The 22204-nt window shown below is 36.7% G+C and overlaps 3 protein-coding genes across 7 annotated transcripts; 2 read left to right on the top strand and 1 right to left on the bottom strand.

Annotated features, from left to right (window-relative positions):
* Positions 1 to 386: 386 nt before the first annotated feature.
* Positions 387 to 1546, bottom strand: LOC135622149 (uncharacterized). Its single transcript, XM_065123796.1, has 2 exons — positions 1293 to 1546; positions 387 to 1144 (listed from the first exon to the last, which is right to left on the bottom strand). Exons 1-2 carry the CDS (start codon positions 1340 to 1342, stop codon positions 661 to 663), a joined length of 534 nt encoding a protein of 177 aa, XP_064979868.1. The 5' UTR covers positions 1343 to 1546; the 3' UTR covers positions 387 to 660.
* Positions 1547 to 3492: 1946 nt separating this feature from the next.
* LOC103997474 (uncharacterized) lies at positions 3493 to 10982 on the top strand. Of its 2 annotated transcripts, none has more exons than XM_009418706.3 (12): positions 3493 to 3663; positions 3975 to 4142; positions 5219 to 5332; positions 5683 to 5786; positions 6879 to 7621; positions 7756 to 7878; positions 8002 to 8090; positions 8182 to 8382; positions 8483 to 8881; positions 9279 to 9362; positions 9548 to 9780; positions 10697 to 10982. In XM_009418706.3, exons 2-11 carry the CDS (start codon positions 4017 to 4019, stop codon positions 9584 to 9586), a joined length of 2022 nt encoding a protein of 673 aa, XP_009416981.2. In that variant the 5' UTR covers positions 3493 to 3663; positions 3975 to 4016; the 3' UTR covers positions 9587 to 9780; positions 10697 to 10982. The 2 variants fall into 2 exon arrangements, with proteins under 2 accessions (XP_009416981.2, XP_009416982.2); XM_009418707.3 differs by having other exon boundaries at positions 3495 to 3663; positions 5234 to 5332; positions 10697 to 10941.
* An 818-nt stretch (positions 10983 to 11800) lies between these two features.
* Positions 11801 to 19508, top strand: LOC103997473 (uncharacterized). Of its 4 annotated transcripts, none has more exons than XM_065124878.1 (8): positions 11801 to 11910; positions 12013 to 12366; positions 13644 to 13743; positions 15151 to 15216; positions 17687 to 17801; positions 18104 to 18186; positions 18431 to 18492; positions 18795 to 19167. In XM_065124878.1, exons 2-8 carry the CDS (start codon positions 12125 to 12127, stop codon positions 19000 to 19002), a joined length of 876 nt encoding a protein of 291 aa, XP_064980950.1. In that variant the 5' UTR covers positions 11801 to 11910; positions 12013 to 12124; the 3' UTR covers positions 19003 to 19167. The 4 variants fall into 4 exon arrangements, with proteins under 4 accessions (XP_064980950.1, XP_064980951.1, XP_018686890.2 ...); XM_065124879.1 differs by having other exon boundaries at positions 11822 to 11910; positions 12044 to 12366; XM_018831345.2 differs by having other exon boundaries at positions 11852 to 12366.
* The last annotated feature ends 2696 nt before the right edge of the window (positions 19509 to 22204 follow it).

Below are 22204 nucleotides of genomic sequence, written 5' to 3' on the forward strand. Positions count from 1 at the left end.
ATGAGCTGCAAAGAAATTGTCATCAGTTGCAGTCAATAATTGACTTCTTTTTTAATGTTTCATCTCCTCCTCATTGGAGTACCCGATCAATAATTTTTCGAGGAATATGACATGGAAAATGTTGTCATCTTATATTATGATCTATGATTTAAATTGTAGGATAATGATTATGTTTCTGAAATGTGATGCCCTCCTCCATGGGTCATTCAAGATTAGTTTTCATCTCCTATGTTTTCTTTTTAACTCAATTATCTTACTGGATCGGAGTGTTTTGAATGTTCGATGGCAATGCAACAAAACCCACAAGCAACTTTTGAATGTTCGATAGCAGTGCGGACTGCTGAGACAAACCAAGAAAGAAGGAGATGTGCCAGTCTTCCATTCCCATCATTTTATGATTCAAAAACTTGTCATTGCAAATCAAACTCAAACTTTCAAGAATGAATGAGCAAGAAGAAGCCACAAGGTTCATATCTTCCAAAAGATTCACTTCCTGTCTACTAATTCATCCCTAATAAAACAATCACCCATCTGTTCCAAGGATTTGCCCATGCAGCATAGAATTCTCCAAGTATGCACAAAACTACGATGAAGTAAATGAAGATCCTTCAGTGGCAGACGGATCACAACTTGTTGCACCGGCTAAACCTCTTTGAACTACTACTCTTCCTCGGCCATCACCATCCTGCTGAGAGGACTCGGCCCGATCCTCTTCCTCCTCGTGGCATTCCTCTTCCTCATGAACTCCATCTGGTTCCTCCTCCTCAGCTGCATCATCGCCTCCTCCTCCACCACGAACCTCCGCATCAGCTTGTTATCCGTCAAAGACTTCCCCCTGAACACTCTTCGGCCCTCGGCGGACCCTCGCGTGCTCGCCATCCATCGCTCCGGCGGTGACTTCGACCTCGGGCAACTGTAGCTTCTCCGCGACGGCGCATCGGCTCGAAACACCTCGTTGTAGGAAGACATGGGAGCACAGAGGCAGACTCGGGTGAACGAAGAGGCTACCTTCAGAGAGCTGCATCTTCCCAGCTTCTGCTTGCTGGAGTCGGCAGCAGTTCCGGTACTAGGCCTTGCTGTTGGAGATCTTGTTGCAGACTTCCAGAGAATTATGACCTCCATCACCCTTCCATACCATGGCTTTCTGAAACACATGCAGAAGTCGACACTCTTCAAACAAAGTATCAGCGCAACTCAAGCCGTATGCATGGCAGAACAAAAGCGTGTAACGGGAAGAGAGAGAGAGAGAGAGAGAGAGAGAGAGAGAGAGAGGAGTGGAGATGGATGCTTGCCTCTGTTGTGGCTGCTTCTGCTCTTGCATCAACAGGGAGTGGAGAAACATGGGAGGCAGCTCCAAGTTTGTCCGCGAACAGAGTGGTTGGAGCCAATTGTGCTGCACTCGGTGGGAGAGATTGAAGAGCGGCAATGTGGTCCTCTCCCTTCTTCTTCTTTTTTTGCTTTTGCTTTGCAGGATTCCTTAGAACGAGGGAGAAATTGGCCTTACAAATCAACGATGGTTGAAACAGCAGACAGTCATTTGAGACTGTTTCCATCTCATCTAATTCGGGTCAGATCCGATGACCCCATAGGTCAATGCTGTCTGTGTAACCACAAGCACCAAAAGATCATCTCAGAGTACCTACCATAACATGAATCTGGCCCATCACAAAGCTGTTCCTGACTACTTTTTCTCTGGACTCGAAGCCACCAATCATAGTTCCAACATCTTAAACTGGACCTCCACGGTGAAAGCCAGTAAGAGAGAGACCCACACAAAGGTCTGAGCTCAAACATACTATTGAAATCGTGCTATGCACATCAGAAACATTGGTAGTGGTCGGTGGTAGTCTAATATCAAACGAAAGCAAAGCAGAGGCAGGGAGAAAGAGAACATGATTGCTGAACACGACTGCTTTATGACATTTAAGATCTCAGAGCAGAATCCTCCAATGGCTGACAAGAACTACAGTGGCAAGTTCTACCAGCTCAAAGTATATTGTTCTTGATTCCTCTTTGCCAGCTTACAGGTGTGTCATTTGGAATCAATTCAAGCTCGAGGTACTTCAAAAAGTTCCTGCAAGATGTATCTTAAGCCTGGTTAATATATATCCTTAAGGATGCCTGCTCAAAATGTCTTACATCTGGATTATTATCTCCTTACTTTTGGAGGAATAAGCTTTATAAAATGTTGGAGGATATGGCTTTTGCCTTTACACTTTCATCTTTAAAGAAGAACAACTCTGATTCCCTACATGGATAATGTTTGTCCTTCCAGATAACTTTGCTCATGAATCTCCAAGTTACTTGAACTCTTACCCAGTAACAAAGGGTTTGCTGGTGAGTTGTAGATATGCATGAGCTGTGCTTAGCATGGATGATTCTCTTGTGTAGGTCTGCATGTCTCACTCAGGGGGCCAAGTCATCAGAAGTTACAACTTCACCATAGAATTGGGGGGGAAACAAACAGAGATCAAACAATGTGATGATGCAGCATCAGCTAAGATGATAAGACATCAATCACCATCACCATCACCACTGCTATATCATGTTGCACATACATTTTGCTTACTATGTTCTGAAGAGTGTGGCCTTTGGCACACACTGTAATGTTTGGCAGTTAGGAATCATGACAAGGAGGAAGGTGACAAATTTTGGTATGCCTCAAATCTAGTTCTGATTCTTTCTATGTGTTGATACATGTGGTCACCATTGTAGCTTTTTGAATCATGGAATGGTTGTAGACTTTGCATTTCCAAAAAAAAAAAAAATCATTTGACATCTCTCCAATGAAAATAATTTATAATATCTTGTTGTAAATTTTTCCGAGTGACTTTGTGAGTTTGAAACTACGATAAAGTTTCCTTGGTTCCTGCATTAACAAGAATCGCGTGCGCGAAAACATCAATTTTCATGCAATAAGTTCTTACTAGATGATATATCTTCTGAAAGCCAAACCCTGTTCTTTAACCAGTAAAGACTGCAGTCCATGAAGAACAAGTTCATGCCAAAAACAAGTGTTTGCTGGCTTTGCTTTTCCTCCTCTTCTTCTCATCTGCATGCATATATGTTTGCTTCCTCATTATCTCGAATCCTACTGACCTAAATTGCAAATGAACAATTTTACTATAATACTAAGAAATCACTTTGTAATATCTTCTAATTCATTATAAAGATTAATTTTCAGGAGCATATATATATATATATATATATATATATATATATATAATCTGTTCCAAACGACCGAACCATCAATTTTGACCGACTAATTTAATTTAATTTTGACCAGCTCGGCGAGCCGGGAAATCTAGGCCTACTTGCGGGCCACATTGGGTCTGAGAATGGTAGGTTGGGCGAGCTCGATCTGAACTCTAGTCGGTTCCAACCCAACCGATTGCCACCCACGAACACTAAATTGGGCCAAATGGGCCCAACGAAGAGCGTCTTTCCAAAACCAACCACCTCAAACAGTTTCTTACTCCCGTGGAGTCTCCCAAATCCAACCCCCCATCTCTCTCTCTCTCTCTCTCTCTCTCTCTCTCTCTCACAATTAGAAGACGACAACGCAGAAGCCAAGGGGGAAGGGAAACCGCATCTCTCCATGGTGTCGGAGCCCTCCGATCGCTCGTCGGCGTACCCGAGTCTCCCGATCTCCGCCCTTGCCAGGTGCGTCCGCCACCCGATAGTCTTCTACACCCCATCAATCTTTTGCTCTCGTCGCGCTCTTCCGATCGATCTGCGTTTCGATCTGGCGCGTGGTGCTGTCGGTTGGATTTCTTGTCGCTTTCTTATTCGATTTGATTTTGCTCATAACTCAATTACTACAGGGTTGGAATCATGGATCTTTGTTGCTCGTATAGGTTTTTTTTGGTTTCGATCTGGGGGCTTGGATCGGTCTGTTGAATGATGATTCTGACTGAAGATTTATTTCTGGTTGTTTGGATATGGAATGTAATGAGTTTTGCTTATGGATGCAGGGAATGAGGAGGAGAGGACGGGGTGAAGAAGGTTAAGAATAGATGATGTCTGATGACGGAGAGGATACAGGATGGATGTGTGGCAGGGCTGGTATGGTGAACCTTCACCGAGTTAGCTCTATAGTAAGAGAGATTGGAGAACCATGCCGGTATCACTCGTCTGCCAAGGTTGGTCTAACTGGAGCTTTCTTGGTACCTTAATTCTGGCTCTCTAATTGTTTCGCTTGCTGTTGAAATGCGGATGGTGTTTCCGATAAGCCTTTGGTGGTTCAGTGGTAATCTTATGCATTGCAAGGTTGTCATTGGCAGCTGCATATTCTCTCTATCTCCATGGCTTATACACTTGGTGTTTTTCTGGTTTTCAAGCCAGGCGATCACCCAAGGGCTTGGATGGGGTTTAGGTGGCTGCAAGACCCTCAAGGCCTCATTTTTTCCCCTAAGCTGGCTTTTGATAGGTTTAAGTAGACATTATTAGAGGGGAACATAATTTGGCTCAAAAAGTAGATTAGCACTATTATCATTTTGAGTAATGATGCTTGATACTGTATCATTATAGTTACAATTATTAGTTATGTTTTTTTTTCTTGCTTACACCTTTATTTATGTTAGTATCTTAAAAGAATTTCCTGATAAAATGCTTGTAATGGGAGTATACCTCTATCTTTTAAACAAGATTTTAAGTTTGGGTCATCATTAGTCAGTTTTTTATGTTCAACTTCTGCTGAATCTTCTTTGTAGATGGGCTGAGTTAATTATTTTAAGGCTCTTTCTGGACTTTCTGATTTTTTTTTCTATTTTCTTAAGTATTTTAGTGCAAACATATTTTTCTTTTATGGTTCGCGAACATTATTCTTTTTGAGACTATTCATCTTACACTTTATGTTACATGGTTTCAGGCTTTCAGCCACCAACAATATTTTCGCTGCAGTACTTATTAGGGAATGCTTTTATCTAACGCAAAATGCTATGTCAATTCTATTATGTGGAGATTTCTACTTGCTCTTGTTATGATATCTTGTCTTATCATATTGCTTAAAAACATTAAATTATTATTTTTTTCTTACAATTATATAAGATTTATAGTTGCAGCCCTGTCATTCACTTTGACATTTTTGGAAGGTCATGTTTAACTAATGATCTGCTTATTATTCATTGCATGCATCTGTTTGTAATTCATACAATACAAGCATGTATATGTCACTTATATAATCTGTATTCACTTTCTTTTCTTATTTCTCATCTAGTTTCTTATGAAGCAGAGAAATAAAATGCTCAAGCCAGAAAAGTGGCAATCAAATTTTGCCAGCGATGGGAAGATTATAGGTTTTCAAAAAGCACTTAAATTGATTGTCGTAGGGGTAAGTTCTTTGGCACTTATCATATCTTTCAAAGTGTCTGTGTCCTTAGTTTTGAATGTTTGGGTCCTAATTCTTCACATTTGTTGGCATCATGTTTACTGTTATTTAACTGTAAGATATTATAGCACATTACAATCCATTAGAATCAAATTTGCAAGCAAAAATCCCCTTGAGAGGATATGAGATATTTTTTTATGATTGTTTGTTTGCTAGCCTATGCACATTTCATGCATGATATGAAGTGACTCATTGCTGATAAAGCATAGTGATATGTGCTTTTATATTTTTATCATCCTGTGCTGATAAATCACAAAGACCAATTTCTTTTATTTTTCCTTTGTGAAAAACAGGGTGTAGATGCATCAATAAGGGCAGAAGTCTGGGAATTTCTACTTGGTTGTTATGCTTTGAGCAGTACTGCTGAATGTCGGAGGCAATTAAGGATGGCCCGAAGGTATCATTTCCATCTTCACCTTTACTAACATGTGTCTGTTTGATCATTTTGTTGTGAATTAAATTATAAAAGTATAACTGTGAAATTTTAAACCGAGTTCATAATTGGTCTTGCATGTTCTGTAAGAGTAAACATTGCTACTGTAATCTTGTTCTGGATACAGTTTCCTCATCTGTATCAAGTACTACTATTTTACCTTTGTAGTTTGTGAGTTGAGAAAAAGATGATTGAATAACACAAATAGCATTTCATTTTACACCAGTGACATTCAAAGGGTTACCTGATGTAACTGATGCAAAAGTAGGACAACATTTTGGTTGCAAAATAGGAAGTTTGCAAATTTATGCCCAAGTACTTATTACTTCTTGGGTAGTATTGAAACTATTATGTTCAGTTATTATAGCTACTCAATCCACAAACCATCCAATGCATCCAAGTACACAATTTAGTAGGGAGACAAAACCGAGATATGTGGACATGTAGAAGAAGATTAATTATAAAGGAATAATACTATATTCACATTGCATTATTTTGACTTTTGAAAATGTGAAAATGTGGAAATCAAGTTCATAAGAAACCTTATAATCATAAAAGGACCAACTTTTTTTTCCTTTGTTTTGATAATAGGATAATATATTTGCAGATTTTGATAAAGTACCTGACTTGTGCATGTGTGGATGCGCATACTGCATTGCTTCTGGCAGTCGACGCAAAAGTCCATGAATGCTGTTTCGAGAACTTTCTTAACATCAGGCTCCTCTTTTTATTCTTGACGAATCTTAGTTATCATTATTAAGCAGACATGATGTTGGATCACAATACATGTTGGTAAATTAATCTCTTTTGTCTTTCTGATGCTAAAGATACTCTTAACAGCCATCACCCTAACCAGTGTAGACTACATGTGTTCTATATGAATTAGTAAACAAGAAACTATCGTTTGCTTTAAGCTTAGCATTCCATAAATAATTTATCATGCCCCTTAATTTTTTGGATTAATATCATTAGAATGCTTTATTTAATCATCTAGCATGCTAAGCTCTTTCCAGGGTTGATAATCAGGCTTGGCTTTATGTATTATATGTAATGCAGGGAACGCTATGCAGATTTAATCAAGCAATGCCAAATGATGCACTCAAGCATTGGTACTGGTAACCTTGCCTATGTTGTTGGGTCCAGAGTCATGGATGTAAGGACTCTATCTAAAGATAATGTTAATGGGAAAGCAGTGACTACAAGTGAGTATGCTTCTCATGATGCTGCTGATAAGCTGGATACATATACTGATATGGATATTGATACAACATATTTGTATCAAAAGAAGAGCTCTGATAATTCAACTGATTTAGCCAGCGCCAGGATGAGCACTGATAGCGCTGCTTTTAATTATGGTTCAAGAAACTCAGAGAGTGAAATTAATGAACCACAGTATGACAGCGAGAGTCTTTTTGATTTTCCTCCGCTTCCCGTAACTAATTTATTTCAGAAAAATGGTGATGATAAGAGAGAAAGTAAGAAGCATGGTAATGGTACTTCTGTTTCTGAAGGTACAGCGTCGAAGGTTCAACGCATGTATAGCTTCCAAATTAACAACAATGTGGATCCGACTACAGAATCAGATTTTCCGTCTGCGAGCAACAATGTTTCTTACTTTAATTCAGATTCTCAAAAGTGTCTTGAAGGGACAAAAGAAAAGATGTTAGAAAAGGATGTTGTCAATGGGTTGCGGATATCAGACATTCCAGAGGCAGCTATGGTAGACAAGACAACGACAAATGGATTGGTCACTAAGGAAGATAGAGTTTCTGAGTGGCTATGGACACTCCATCGAATTGGTAACTTAATATTTCTGCAACAAATTTACAAGAACATTTCTACGATGAATTTTCAAGAAATCTTGCATTATTATTTTGTCCTACATGATTTATTTTGTTCTATTTCTGTCAGCTGAGAATCATTGGTTTTGTAGTTGTCGATGTTGTGAGGACAGATAGTCATCTTGAGTTTTATGGGGACTCAAAAAATATGGCCAGAATGTCAGATATTCTTGCTGTCTATGCATGGGTTGATCCAGCCACTGGGTACTGCCAAGGTTGTTTCTGAGTCTTCACATCTTGAGGTTTTGCTTGTATCATATATTCGAGTTATTGCAAATTCAACCATTTAAATTTGTGATTCACTTTAACTTACATAAATTTTGGATGATTGACATCAGGAATGAGTGATTTGCTTTCTCCCTTTGTTGTACTTTATGAGGACAATGCTGATGCTTTTTGGTGCTTTGAGATGCTTCTCCGAAGAATGGTAATCTTGCACTTATCTGATCCACCGTCTCTTAATTTATTTGTCTTTTCAATATATCAGCAATTATAACATCTGTCACATATTGTTTCAGCGTGAAAATTTTCAGATGGAAGGGCCAACTGGAGTCATGAAACAATTACAGACATTATGGAAGATCTTGGAACTAATAGATGCAGAAATTTTTGGACATCTTAGACTCATAGGTGCTGAAAGTCTTCATTTTGCTTTTCGAATGTTGCTGGTTCTTTTTCGTCGGGAACTTTCTTTTGATGAGGCACTTCGTATGTGGGAGGTTTGTACCTTAAAGATGTAGATCCTTCCATGTAGTTGATTAATCATGTCACATAACTTTTTATCTGTTCCATACTATAATTGTTGATTTTTTTTCCCAGATGATGTGGGCTGCTGATTTTGATGAATCTCTATGTCAGCAATTAGAGAAAATTTGTCTTAAACCATTATTTGTTCAACTCAGAGAAAGTTCGAGGGGACAGATGAGATCAGATGAGACAGAATGCAGTAAAAAAAAACTGAAGGCACGATCCCGATGCAGTAGTGGTGAATCTTTTGCACAGTATAGCAATGGGGCAAGACCGATTTCAGTCCGTCCATTTTGTGGTCTGTCTAGTGCGAATTGCTGGGCAGAGAATGATCAGCTGCAGCCTTGCAGCATGTCTGTATCAACAAGAAACAACAGTGATGGATTGCCAGTCTTCTGTGTAGCTGCTATTCTTATCATCAACCGCCAAAAGATTATGAGAGAAACACACTCGATTGATGATGTGATAAAGGCATGTCCTTTTCATTTAATTGTCTATATTTTGGAGATCGGTGGACCTTGAACATGCTATTTAATTTCTTATGAAGAAAATATGTGCATGTTTTTATTTGTTTAATTGCTATTTTGTTATCTAATTGTACACATTGGCTTGGATTTTTTACCTTGATGAGCTTTATATTAAAAAAAAATTATCCAAGACTAGTATTTTTACAGGTATTGTTTTCAAGTCTATTAAGTTCATTCATTTTCAGTATAGTATTGTGTGCCATTAAACTACTTGGCTTAACTAGCTTGAAATGTGCTATATTTGATGTTAATCTGATGTGCACATGTGAAATCTGAGAGACTTGAATGCCTGTTTCTCTTGCAAATGGTATATCCTTATCCGCTTCTCTTGTCTATTACAGATGTTTAATGACAACAAGCTGAAAATCAATGTGAAAAGATGCATACGTATGGCAATCAAAGTAAGGAAGAAGTATTTTTACAAGGTAAAATTTTTAGCTTATTGATTATGAAAATTGTTTCCATTTTTACTGCTAAATTGTTATTGCCTTCGCTTCATTAGACCCTCTAAGTATTTGATTCTTCCAGCAATTATCGCTTCTTTGGAAAATTCTTCTTCGACATTCCATAAAAAGTATATCTTGAAACCTTTGCCTTGTGTTGGATACAGTTGATAAAGAAAACAAGTTCAGGACGTTTGGAGCAATGAAAAGCAAATCCACAAATGGATGCACTGCCACTGTGCTATTCACACATCCTGGAAATGGAGCCCAACCTGCTTTTAAAGGATTTTTTGGTTTCAGTACAGACATTTTGTAGTTCCTACATTGTGGAACTTGAGCTGGAGGCATTGTCCAACATTTCAAAGATTCAGTTGGAATGCGTTATGCCGTGTTGCACAAGGTAAGTTACGTTTTTATCTTCTAAGTTAAATGTCTTGAATATTTCTACCTTGGTAAACTTTTGTTTTGAGGATACATGTAGGTATTACCTAGCATCATTGACTTTTTAACTCTCCAATTTTTATGACATTTTAGAAATCTGTAAAATATCCATTAGACTCGTGAGCAAAGGAGAATTTAGTCTGACAAATTTCATGTTTGAAATATCTAGAAGTTGGTTTTCATGAAGTTCTCTGGGACATCGGATAATATCCAGGGTGTGAGGGTGTGAGGTTGTAAGGAGAATCTCACAGAAATTTGCCATTTATGGATAACTTTTCTTATTCATGTCTGTTTAATTGGAAAATAAAATATATAGAAATCTTGGTTCAGTTTTCTTGGAAAATTTACATTTTTTTTCCCAGAATTGATAAAAAAATCTTCACTTTTATAACTTTTCAACATATCTTTTAAAAAATAGTGTTTAAGTTTTTCTAACATTGCTAACACAAGAAAGGGAAAAGAGAAAAGAAAATTTAATTTCCTTTCTCACTAGCCAGGCAAATTAATTTTCATGAAAAGGTTCTTCAGTTGGAAGTTTTTCTCACCTCTTACCTTGCATGGAAACAGGCTTTTAGGAGAAATCCTGTCTCTTGTTTGACCTGCTAATGAGTCCATAAACAATAAATCATCTTTTCCACTTATATTGTAGCACCTACCAGCCTTTGTTCTCTCCGAGTTTCTCGAGGTTTGCAATTTGAATATCAAGAGACATAGAATTCTTCTTCCAAGCCTTGTGGTGTACTGCTTGTCAAATTAGCTCCAATGTCTCCTCCTGAACTGTTGGTTGAGTTTGACCTTCTTGCAGTATGTTTTTTTAGTTTATTTTAGTGTTCGTCATTTGAATTACGCACTCACAAACTTTTTTCTATTTACAGCATATCTGTACAGATTCTTCTGATTTGACCCAAATACTTGAAAGCATTAGATGTTGACTTCAAGCAGTCAGAGCATAAATCCTTTGCTGATATCAGTCTTGACTACACCGCAGGATTACTGATGAACGGTGGATAACAATCACCTTTTTTTAATGTAATTATCTGTCACTAATTCAGTGCTGGCGAAAGAAGTTTTACATATTACAATGACCTCACTAAAAGAAATTTTAGCTTTTTAGGTGTCAGTTGTAGTTCGTGTTCTATCACTAATCAATTTCTTCATGCATCTTCCACCATCTAAATTCCTATCACTTATAGGGCCTAGTATATATTGTTCAAGCAAACAGGCCATTTCCAGTTCACATCAGGATGTTTAATGCAGGATATTCTTCATCCAGAAATTTGGATCGTTCTAGTTGGCAAAGAAGTACAACAAGTGTTCTCTTGTCGATTCTTTTGCCCTTTAAACTCTTTTTATTCTGCCTGCAATCTCGTTCTTTCAATTGCTCCTTTGGGTCGGTGTGTTCTATCTATTGCGAGCCTGCCTCGTGGTTCGAGTGACACATGGAATCCTTGCCAGATGTGTTTATGCAAAGAAATAACATATGCACGCACGCAGGCGTGGAATAAGTTAACTAAAATAAAAAAGGAAGGAAGATGTTGTGTCTCCCACACTCGAGGATATGGATTTGGACACTCGAAGCATAATTAATGCCTTATCCAATCCCCCATCCCACGGGAGTTGTCACGAGCTCGCGCCATGACAAAAAAAACCGAGACGGATTAGGTCATTCCCGGTAACTTGGTGCCAACGGGAAACGCTGGATCTCTATTCATAAGGCGGGTCGTTGGGCGGGTACCTGCCAAGCCGGTAAGTGAAGTTTTCTGTAAGCACATCATCTCATCCTAATATTAAGACACGACATTCGTCTACCAACCTGATCGAGAAACAAGCAAACCCTTGGGTATGCCTCCCGGTCTACCTACCATGTGATTGGAGCAAGAGGCGGGTCCCGGTTGGACCAACGCCTAGCTATTTCTATTTTCTATCCTCGGTTAAAAGAGTGGGAAGAAATTAATAATATCTCCGTCTCATCGGCGGCTACCGAAAGAAACAAAATTATAATTACAGACAAGAAGAGTTTAAATCCAACCTTAGAATTTGCTCCTTCCAATTCTGAAGACCGGACCGAGCAAACCCAGCGGAGCCAAAGGTCCGTCCCAAAAGCGCGATTTTTATCCATCTTCCTCTTCCTTTCCATCCAACAGTTGTTTCGTCGACGACGCCTCCGTCCTCTCAACGGATTCGTGGCCAGGTCCCTGACTTCGTCCCCCTTCGATCCATAGGGCGGGAACAATGTTCGAATTGGCCGGAACCAGCGGGAGTTTTTGAGAAACGGAGGGGATTTTCGAGAGGTCTTTTGGCTGATGGGAGCCAGCGCAAACCCGTCGGGGAACCCGGATGGAGCCAACGGCGGTCCCTTACCTGGAAGCGGCGCCGGCGGCGGTGGCGGAGGTGGTGGCGCGTCGGTTCCCGGAAACCCTAGCAATGGCACCATGGCGGCGGGGGCGGCAGTAGCAGGGCCCGCGCAGGCGCTGAAGCATGACCCGGGGCTGTCGATCGAGTGGTCCTCGGAGGAGCAGGTCATCTTGGAAGAAGGGCTTAGCAAGTACGTAGCTTGAACTCTAATTCCTCCGTTGTGGAGGAACTTTATTCCTCTTGGCTCTTGAAAGGACTTCTTCTTTACTTTCCTTGTGACAAGTTCTGCTCATGTTCAATTTGTTTGGCTCTTAATGCTATATTAGCCGTTTGGAGCATTTCCGGATTAAATTGTTCTATTCATGATAAGAATTTTTTTTTTAGATTAATGTCCTTTAGATGTTACATTTATGAACTTCATGTGGCCTTTCTGCTCGAATAAAGTTAGAGATTTGCGTCATCTTATTTTGTGGTATATATGGGAAAAAAATTATCGTTTTAGATGCCAAGTGATGGGAGCACGTGGATTTACTGAACACGTCTGTCCACTTAAAGACATCTGCAACAGGTTTTCTTTTTCTCATGACATAGTAAACCATGAGCTTCCTTAAAAATGGAGGAGTTATGATGAGGTGACTGAGTTATGTGAACAATTCTTAACGCGTATGACCACAGGAATTGATGCGATGCTGAAGAGAAAGCAGCTCTGTTTACGGTGCTGCATGTGCATGGTGTGAGGCAGCAAGGACGTGGACTTTGAAATGTTTTAAGAAATAGGATGGAGTGGATGAAAAGTTTAAGGCCTAAATAATAATTGTTATACCTAGATGAACTCGCTGTTGATCTTTTGAGATAAGATTTTGTCACAAGTTATTGTGTGACAATTCTTAGATATAACCCTGCTATAAAAATATCTGTACCATGAACCAAGTATATAATCAGTAGAAGCTTATAATTCTTCTGATAAACCAGTAAGTAAAAAGATGGATTAGCCGAGGAACATATGTTCTAAGAGCAAAAATTAACAAAGATATAAGTTCATCTATGCATCACATGTCAATGCTGGATCTACTTGTGGTCCTGATTGTTTAAGTCTTGTGTTAGTATAATATACCATAATTTGACCTACCTTTCATCATAGGTGACACATTCTGAACTTATCATATAGTATATATTGGTTCAAAACAAACTTTCTTTAAACTTTTATGCAAGAAAAAATGATAATGACAATGGTGTTAAGAGCAAGAAGCAACTCCAAGTTGATTAATAAATAGAAACCTCTTGATCATTGTTGCATCTGGTCTAAGATATGTCTTCGAGCGTGTTTCTTTACTCCTTTCTCATCATAGTATAGTGAATTATTTTGTTATATGATCTCTTTCTCTTTGTTAGAAACTAATGTATGCGTGAGTTTTTATACAAACTTTTCTTTTATTAATTCGAGTTTGGTGATTGCTTGGATTGTAGATATGCATCTGAATCAATCATAGTGCGTTATGCAAAAATTGCCACTCAGTTACGGGACAAGACAGTCCGTGATGTGGCCTTACGGTGCAGATGGCTGACGGTAAGTTTGACAATTTGTTACTTGGCAGAATGCTTCGTTATTTTACTAACAACATATGCTGTTTTAATATGTTTGCAACAGTGAACATGCCCTGTCAACATGGTTCTTTATATTAAGAATTTTATGCTGGTCATGTAGGAAGCACTTTGCAAACAACCAGACCTTTCCTTTACATTTTGTTTATTGGGGTAATTTTTGTGGTTCAAGGAGAGAGCCATGTGGAACAGGCTTTGGCATGGAGGGACAATTTGAGTCTATTATGACAGATTTATATTGCATAAGTGACTAGGATAGGCATTTTACCTTGTTTGAAAAACTGAGAGCTTTAAACTGAGTGGTTTTTGTCAGCACAAATGCAGTTCACTTCTTTGTTCATTACCGAGGGTGACAATAGTAAGCAGTGACAAGAAAATAGTAGTTAAAAATCAGAGTGGAAAACAAGTTTTGCTTGGAATTTTCTTGCAAGGATTTCAATGCCTCTTGCAGATTATGGCTATTGGCATAGTATATACCAGATAAGTACCATCTCATGAGTACTTGTGCTAAGCATATATATTACCCTGCTTACTGCTTCACACTGTATGTACTTAATTAAAGGCAGGGGATCTAATTCTGTGTCTAGAGAGTGTTGTTTACCATTCTCATTATCTATTTGTAAATCTACCATTTTACAACTTATGAAAACAGAATAATTTACACTTTTTCCATAAAACTCTGTTAATTTTGAACCATCTGTTAATGAAATCAAAGAATTATGCATTGCTATTTTATTTACAGCAATACTATTGGGCTCATTAGACCTAGAACTAATTGTATTTTTTTAATAAGTACCATTTAAACCAAGATTTTTCAATTTTTTTAGACTGTACTGTTAATTTGTTGAAACACTGTGGCATGTAGTGCACACCAACCAGTGTAAGCTCTGTGTTATCGAGAAGTATCAGCATGTGCTCAAGATTACAACAAACCCCATGCTGATGTTCAGCTACCAGAATACATAAGCATAGATCAAAGCAGAGCAGCTTCTGCATTCTTTGTTTTGTTTTCTTTATGATGATAGAAAATGATAGATCTTGCTAGTATCAGAAAACAATTTTGATTAAAAAATTGTTCTTAATCATCTGTTACAATTTGAAATCATTGTACTTTAAGAATGCTAAAAATTACACTCTGATGAGATTTTTTGGCTAAAGTTGACATTTGCTGTTGTTATAAATGTCCCTATGTGCATCATATCATCATTGAGTACATGTTCTATGATATGTTCTTATGGTAGTAAAACAAGATCACCATGGGCATTCAATCTGTTTGCCTACTTTATATATTACCTACTTGTTTTTGGATTTTATCTTCATTTATGTAAATGAAGTTTTTTTCTGCTTGAACAAGTTTTATTTTCTCTTCCAGAAAAAGGAGAACAGTAAGAGAAGGAAAGAGGACCATAACTTGACAAGGAAAAGTAAAGATAAGAAGGTAAGCCATTGCTTGTATCTAGGTGTGCATTCTCTATCTATGGTTTAGCTACTAAATGTCTGATTGATTCAGTAGGCATTTCATCTGTTGGATAATTATTTTTTCCCAGTCACTGTCTTGTTTTTTCTTTTTTTTAGTTTCTGTTTTGTTATCAAACATGATTTTGGAATGTTTTATGGTTTCTTATATTTGAAGTTACCAATACTTAATTACCTAGACTTGCTAGTTTCTGCTAAAGAAAATGGATAATGTTCCACTAATATGTGAATCCAGTTTTTTTTTTTGTTATAATCTTGTGGTGATAATAATGTTTTATATGCATTACCTTTTTGTTTACTCTATAATTCAGATTCCTTTTTGTTTCGTATGTCAGATGTTCTTTTTGATTTTTTTTGTTTCCTTTTTTGGATTTTTGTTTTATTTTATTTCGGAAGAATTCTGATTTAACCATCCAATTCAGTGATTTTTGTCCGTTCTAATTCTCAAAATCCACTAATTCCACTTTTTCTTTGCTCAATTATTTTTTAGATGGCACATTCTTTTCTTAATGATGCCTTAGTTTGAATATTTATAATGTTCACTGGAGAATCAGCTTGAGATCTGCTCAATTTAAGATATGTTTTGGTTGGCCTGCACTATTCAGGCTTACATTGTTGGTATTTAAAACGATCATGGAATTCTGACCTAATCCGGCAGGAATCTAATTGAAGGAATCTAATTGAGACTGATCCACATGATTTTATGGAGGATAATAATGATTCATAAGTGAAAGATGAGATAGAAAGTGGGTAGTCACATGGCTTTGGGCAGCAGGTGGGGAATCTGCATCAAGGATTGTGCTCTGGAGTCACATGGCTAAAAAGTTGGGAATCTACTGATGGACGTCTGTGCTGTGGTGTGAACCTCATTTTAGTATATGAAAGACTTCATAGATGAAAGAACAAGGTAAGGTAGGAGGACATGCTAGTGATGATTATGTGTCAAAGCGAGAACATAGGAAAGGAAAAATGGATAGGCTGAGAGGAGTATGCAGATTTGCTGGCTTGTCTGAAGGTTAGATTTGCTGGACTAGAATGTGACTGGAGTTATTTATTAGTTTCTGCTGAGTCAGTTAGGGTCACATCAAAGTGTTAGATGACTAGGAAATGCAATGATCAAAATAATAAATATTACTGAAAATGGTGTCCAGTGATTTGGTCAACAGCTGCAGATATTGTCTCATAACTGGATGTTCTGCACCAACCTATTTCTAGTATGTATGAAATACTTTGTGTGAATATCTAGTCTGTGGATTTTGATTTAACAGCTTATTTTCCTATATATGCAATGATTATGATGTTGCTTTTATTTTAACAAATACCAACTTTAACAATATTAACATAGAAATTCTCAGAAATTTCAAAGTGCATACAAAGCTTTATATTGTGGATTTGGTTGAACCAAACTAGTCCCATTGGGGTTTATATGTGCATAAATATTTACCACATACAATCTAGGGATTGCATGTTCCCTAGCTTATACTTGAGAAATATAGTTTTCATCATGTCATGTTCTGTTGAAGACTGTGTTCTGGCCAACATTAGATGTATAGCAGAAGTTCTTTCTTTGGACACAAATCATAGTCATGTCTATAAATAACTAGGCTTACATTAGCTGTCATATTTATGATTGATTGTAGAAAGCAAATGTGTGTGCATGTGCTTGGAGTTTAGCTTTGAAGTACTTGATGCTTGCCTTCTTTAGATTCAAACACAATGTATTTGGCCAATATGTATATGTGTGATTAAATCTGCCTCCGTATATATTTGGCCAATATGTATATGTGTGATTAAATCCTACAGATGCTTAAAAATGATGCATTTGATATACGTATATATTTGACCCTAAAATTGTAAATAGCAAATGGTGTATTTGATTCTTTCTATAAGCAATTAGTCAGTTTACCAACTTCTCATTTGACATAAGGAGTTTTGGGCATGTTACAATAGTAGCAGGCATCACTTCTAATTACATAACTGGCTAACCTCTTTTAGAAATTTTACCAGTGATTCATTTCTAAAAGAAATATCCTTTTTATCAAGCAAAATTAATAATACACTGCAAATGCTTCCATTTGATGCATTGGATTGTATCATCTTTACTGTCACATATGGACCTGTCAAATTATGGATTATTTGGATGATAAAAAATTACTTTTGAAGCAATTTTGTAGTAAAGAAAATAGTAGTTTAGGAATGATGTTTAACTTTGAGCAGTTCTATTCCACAGTGAATTATTCTGTATGTTGTATGATATCTCTTGAGTATGCATTTTTTGTTTTATACAATCTATTAAAGATTGCAGCTAATAGCATGCGATAGTTCCCTTTCTATAAATGAATGTGGTATTTATCTGTGTAATTGCTTTCTGAACGTGTTAACTGATTTATTTTTTCAAAGGTTGATCAAATGAAGTTATCTTTCCTCTGCAGGAGAGAGTTACAGAAACTTCTGCTAAATCATCAGCGCACCTTGGGACACGACCTAATGTTCTTCTGTATACTCCGCCAATGCTTCCTGTGGATGATGATGATTTTTCATATACAGGTTCTGTTTCATTTGGCTGTTACATTCGGTGTCATATTCCACCTTTTGTGGTGATTTAGGGTTGGGTTTATTGCTATCTACACTTACTGCATCAGTTCAAGTTATTGTGACAGTATACAGAGTCATCTTTTCATATTTTTAAATGTTTATGCTAGAAGAATAAGTAATTGACCACAAGAACTAGCAGTGGGTTAGAATCAACCAATGCATAAAATAAATTTCATGTGCATGCTACAAGTTGCTTAATGAAGAATGTGATATTTCTAATTTTGACCTTACCGGATGTCATTTTTATTTTGCAGCAATTGGTGGTCAAACAGGAGAGCTTCTTGAGAATAATTCAGAGGCCTTCACTAAAATATCAGCAAACTTCGCTAACTTAAGGGTATCAGCATATACATGTTTCAGTTTCTGTGTATTAAGTTATTTAAAGTAGTCAACATGATGGAAGTGAACTTTCTAACACTGAACGCAGCTTATTTTCTAATTGGAATTTTTGATCAAACTTTTCTGACTCATATGGAAGCGTCTACACTCATGATGTTTCCATGCACAATGTTGTGTATGATGAACCAAAGTAAAATGACGGCTGCAAAATTAATCTCTACATTATTTTTTTTACTCTACAGATGCAGGATAACATCAATTTATTTTGCCAAACGCGGGACAACATACTTGCAATCTTGAAAGAGTATGTTTTCAAGTTTCAAGTCTCGGCCTTTCATTATTAAACTTTTATACATACATGACTTTATGATCGTTTATGTTGTAGAGGATTGTGCATTTCCTTTGCAGTAAATTGGTAATTATATATATACATGCATATGCATAACTTTGATTGTCATCGTTATGGTGCCAGCATCATTTTTTTGTACATGCTATCATCTTTCCAAGTTAATTGAATTACTTATCTATAAATTTTATTAATTCCAAGGTAGTCATACAACTAGTACTGATTGTTTTTGGTTATATTGATTTTTTTTTTTCATGTAGGAACCCTTTTTGGGATACCTCAAATTTAGCATCAATTTTTTGTCAAATGTTTATATCATTCAGTGTGAGAGGAACTAGACCACTGTCTCTCATCCATGATAAAAGCAAAATTGTCTCATTAAAAGAATTGCTGGGGACAGATACTTCAAGTTGGTATTGTCTGAAATATTTGGCTCATTACTCTGTCTTTCTAGCTGGTGAAGAATAGATACTTCAAGTTTGTTTCTGCAGCCATAATGGATATGTGTTCAATAAGATACTCGAGGATATTTCTCAGATTTATGATGGATACTTGAATTACTCTCAGGCTTATATGTTTTACTCCATAACACACAGAATTTAATGAACAGAACTTCTAACTTGAGCTGTCTTGTGCTATCAGTTTGAATGATATGCCTGAAATAATGAAGCAGATGCCACCACTTCCGGTGAAGTTAAATGAAGAGCTTGCCAACTCAATCCTGCCGAGGACAACCATGCCAATGTAGATCTGACAGGTGGATGATCTATATTTGCTCCCATGTTAGACGCAGGCAAGGAATGACCAACTTGATCTGTTACAGTACCTACTAGTAACTCTATTTAGTTTCCCTTTTGTTGCATCCTGTGCAGTATTTATGATAATGCATCAGAAAACACAGATGCTAGTCATTTTTGTAAGAAATGATAATTCGTTAAACTAACGGAAAGCTAATAAGTAGCAATAATTCCATACTTTTGTTTGGTGGGCAGTGGTGTTTGGTAGTGATCCTCATTGTTGAAAATAATGTTGTGGTGTCATTTTTAAGAGGGAGCTTAGTGTTCCTCTTGTGCTCCAGCCTCCCCTCTCATACAGTAGCTGTTGTTGCTGCCCAAATGCAAACTGTTGGAGTTCTGGGCTGTCCCGAGTAAACCATGTGTAAGCATTGTTAGATGCTTTTGTTTTTGCAGCCCAGACTAATGTTGTTGTTGCTTCCCATCCTTGTTTTGGACAACACCTAAACGAGGATGGGGGTCTTCAGAGCCTTTGGGCATATAATTTGTGTCATATATGTGGCATAGCACTTAGATGCTTGTTATCAGTATTCAATGGAAATCTTTGAAGTCTAGTTGACCATGGTCAAACTTGAGAGTCTTCATACAGCTTCTGTCATGTGGTGAGATTCTAACAAAATAATAATACAGGTTCTAAGGCTCACTAAACATTGCTTAGGTTGGTATTAGAGAATGAAAAGAAGGATGGGGATGCAGCCAGCATAGTTTGGGCAAGCCTCAAGTGCAATTATATGGCATTAATCTAAGTAAAATCTTTCCGGTTTTTTCGAGGGAATTTAAATAAAAAATCTCACATAATAATGTGAAACTTAATTGCCAAAATGGTGCAGTCTTGATGTTTGTCATGTGTGAAGATTATATGACAGAAATGTTTGATCAAAATGTACTTTTTTTTTTCTCTCATTTTATCTAACAAAAAAGAAGATGGTTTGGTGGGGAGTCACCATTGGAGGTGTTGGCAGTAGTTCTCATTGAATGAATGAGCCAGCATCACCATGCACAAAGCTCCAAAATCAGTCATAAATAATTGCACCACATCTTGCAACTGCAAGTTTCACCCCTACCTCACAACTGCTACATGGTTGTCTTGTAATCCATATTTAGTGTTTTATGTTTCCATCAACATAGTAAAGAAGAATTGGTGTTGATATTGCAGTGTCCTTATCTTCATGGAGTTATTATTATGATAGCACCATGCTCAACAACTTTTCTTGGGTTAGTGTTTGAGAGGGACATTCTAGCAATTGTGGCAGGCTAAAGGATCTTCTTGAACCAACTCTGATCAGATTCTTGTGAACTAGAAATGATTGGTGGGGTCATTTTATTCTTCTTTCCATTCTATGATTATTTCTTGAATTCAAAGAGCAATGTTTTAGCATTGGGAATTTTCTGTTTTCTTTTTCTCTTTGGAGTGATTTAGATGTGTATGTATATTGTTGTAAGGTTTTTTTTTTTAATCTAAAAAAGTTTTCATTATATTAAAAGGTGTCAAACTTGAAATTTATTACTTGTGCAATAATGTACTAATCAATCCAAATATTTGAACCCATATATGTCTTAAGATTTTAAAATAGCATATTTCCATTATTAATCTTGTATATATATCTTCAAATAGTAAAATACTTCATATATTTCATTTTCATTAGATGTCAATATCGAAAACTTAGATTACTCACTTGTGGCCATGGTTGATATTAATTTGTTGAGTTAAAGTTGTACATAAAAACATAAAATATCTCTAATGTTTTTAACACCATAATGAGCTCCTAAAGAATATTAATAAGTCTCTTATGAAACAAATCATATTAATGAAAGCAATATTTTATGGCTGATCATTTATTGATATTTTGGCTGTGATCTACTTGAAATGCTAATTTCAAATCTAAACCATCATGCATTGATCTAGAGGTCGATTTAGATTTATTTTTCATACCTAAAATATTGATACGATGATGATATGTCAACCCATTTATCGAAAGGTTGAGTGCCTAAAATATTGATCCGATATGTTTTTCCAAATGTGTTGATTAGTTTAATCGGAAAAAACATCGATGGAGCAAAGTTGTGACTCAAATCTCATCTTCTTAAAAAAATAAAAATAAAAATAAAAATCTATGATGATTCACTTTCCTTACTATTTTAATAAATGTATATACTAATGTTATTATTTACTCTAATAAGATATTGATCATGTCAATTTTTGAGTAGGTCAAAAATAACCATATATACCAACTTAGTCAAGGATGAGACAAAGCTTTTAAATGAGGGGATGGGGATATTTTGAGCATCCAAGATGGTTTTCACTACCTATGATAAGAAGTATAACTCATGTGAAAAATCAATAATAAAAAAAGTTTAAGCAAATTATTGAGGAAAAATAAAGAAAGGAAATATGGCATTCATGCATAGATAACAAAATATTTTTATTTTATTATTCATGTAGACATCTCGGTCATTGACATATTATACATTCATATAATTGAAGCTTCGAATATAATTATAAATGGAATTATATAGATTTAATAACATCCTAAGTTGAACTTATGAAGAATTTATGAAACAATAATTAGCAAGTAATCTATATTATTTATATATATATATTATATATATATATATATGTATATATGTATGTATGTATAAGTGTATTAGATTAATGCAGGAAAACTAAATCGTATGGTATTTTATTGCCACAGTAACTATGGATGAGTTGAATGATTGAATGCCCCAACCAGAGAGAGTAATAATAAGCTTACAAACATCGGTGCGACGCCAACACCGCGCTCGTTGTAATTATTGCCATTTGATCGCTTCTGTTCTCGATTCATTCCCTCTCACCCGGAGAGCGAAGACCCACCCTCCTCTTTCCTGATAGGAAT

The sequence above is a fragment of the Musa acuminata genome, chromosome BXJ2-9 (genome assembly GCF_036884655.1).
Source record: "Musa acuminata AAA Group cultivar baxijiao chromosome BXJ2-9, Cavendish_Baxijiao_AAA, whole genome shotgun sequence".
NCBI classification, from domain to species: Eukaryota; Viridiplantae; Streptophyta; class Magnoliopsida; order Zingiberales; family Musaceae; genus Musa; species Musa acuminata.

What these genes read in the sequence shown, in the direction of transcription:
- LOC135622149 (XM_065123796.1), bottom strand. Translation starts at nt 1,342, where the DNA reads ATGTTTCTCCACTCCCTGTTGATGCAAGAGCAGAAGCAGCCACAACAG. An exon ending in CAGAAGCAGCCACAACAGAG is followed by an intron (nt 1,145 to 1,292) that starts GCAAGCATCCAT and finishes CATGTGTTTCAG; the next exon opens with AAAGCCATGGTATGGAAGGG.
- LOC103997474 (XM_009418706.3), top strand. Translation starts at nt 4,017, where the DNA reads ATGATGTCTGATGACGGAGAGGATACAGGATGGATGTGTGGCAGGGCT. An exon ending in GGTATCACTCGTCTGCCAAG is followed by an intron (nt 4,143 to 5,218) that starts GTTGGTCTAACT and finishes TTTCTCATCTAG; the next exon opens with TTTCTTATGAAGCAGAGAAA. An exon ending in AGGCACTTCGTATGTGGGAG is followed by an intron (nt 8,383 to 8,482) that starts GTTTGTACCTTA and finishes TTTTTTTCCCAG; the next exon opens with ATGATGTGGGCTGCTGATTT.
- LOC103997473 (XM_065124878.1), top strand. Translation starts at nt 12,125, where the DNA reads ATGGGAGCCAGCGCAAACCCGTCGGGGAACCCGGATGGAGCCAACGGC. An exon ending in TTGGAAGAAGGGCTTAGCAA is followed by an intron (nt 12,367 to 13,643) that starts GTACGTAGCTTG and finishes CTTGGATTGTAG; the next exon opens with ATATGCATCTGAATCAATCA. An exon ending in TACGGTGCAGATGGCTGACG is followed by an intron (nt 13,744 to 15,150) that starts GTAAGTTTGACA and finishes TTTCTCTTCCAG; the next exon opens with AAAAAGGAGAACAGTAAGAG.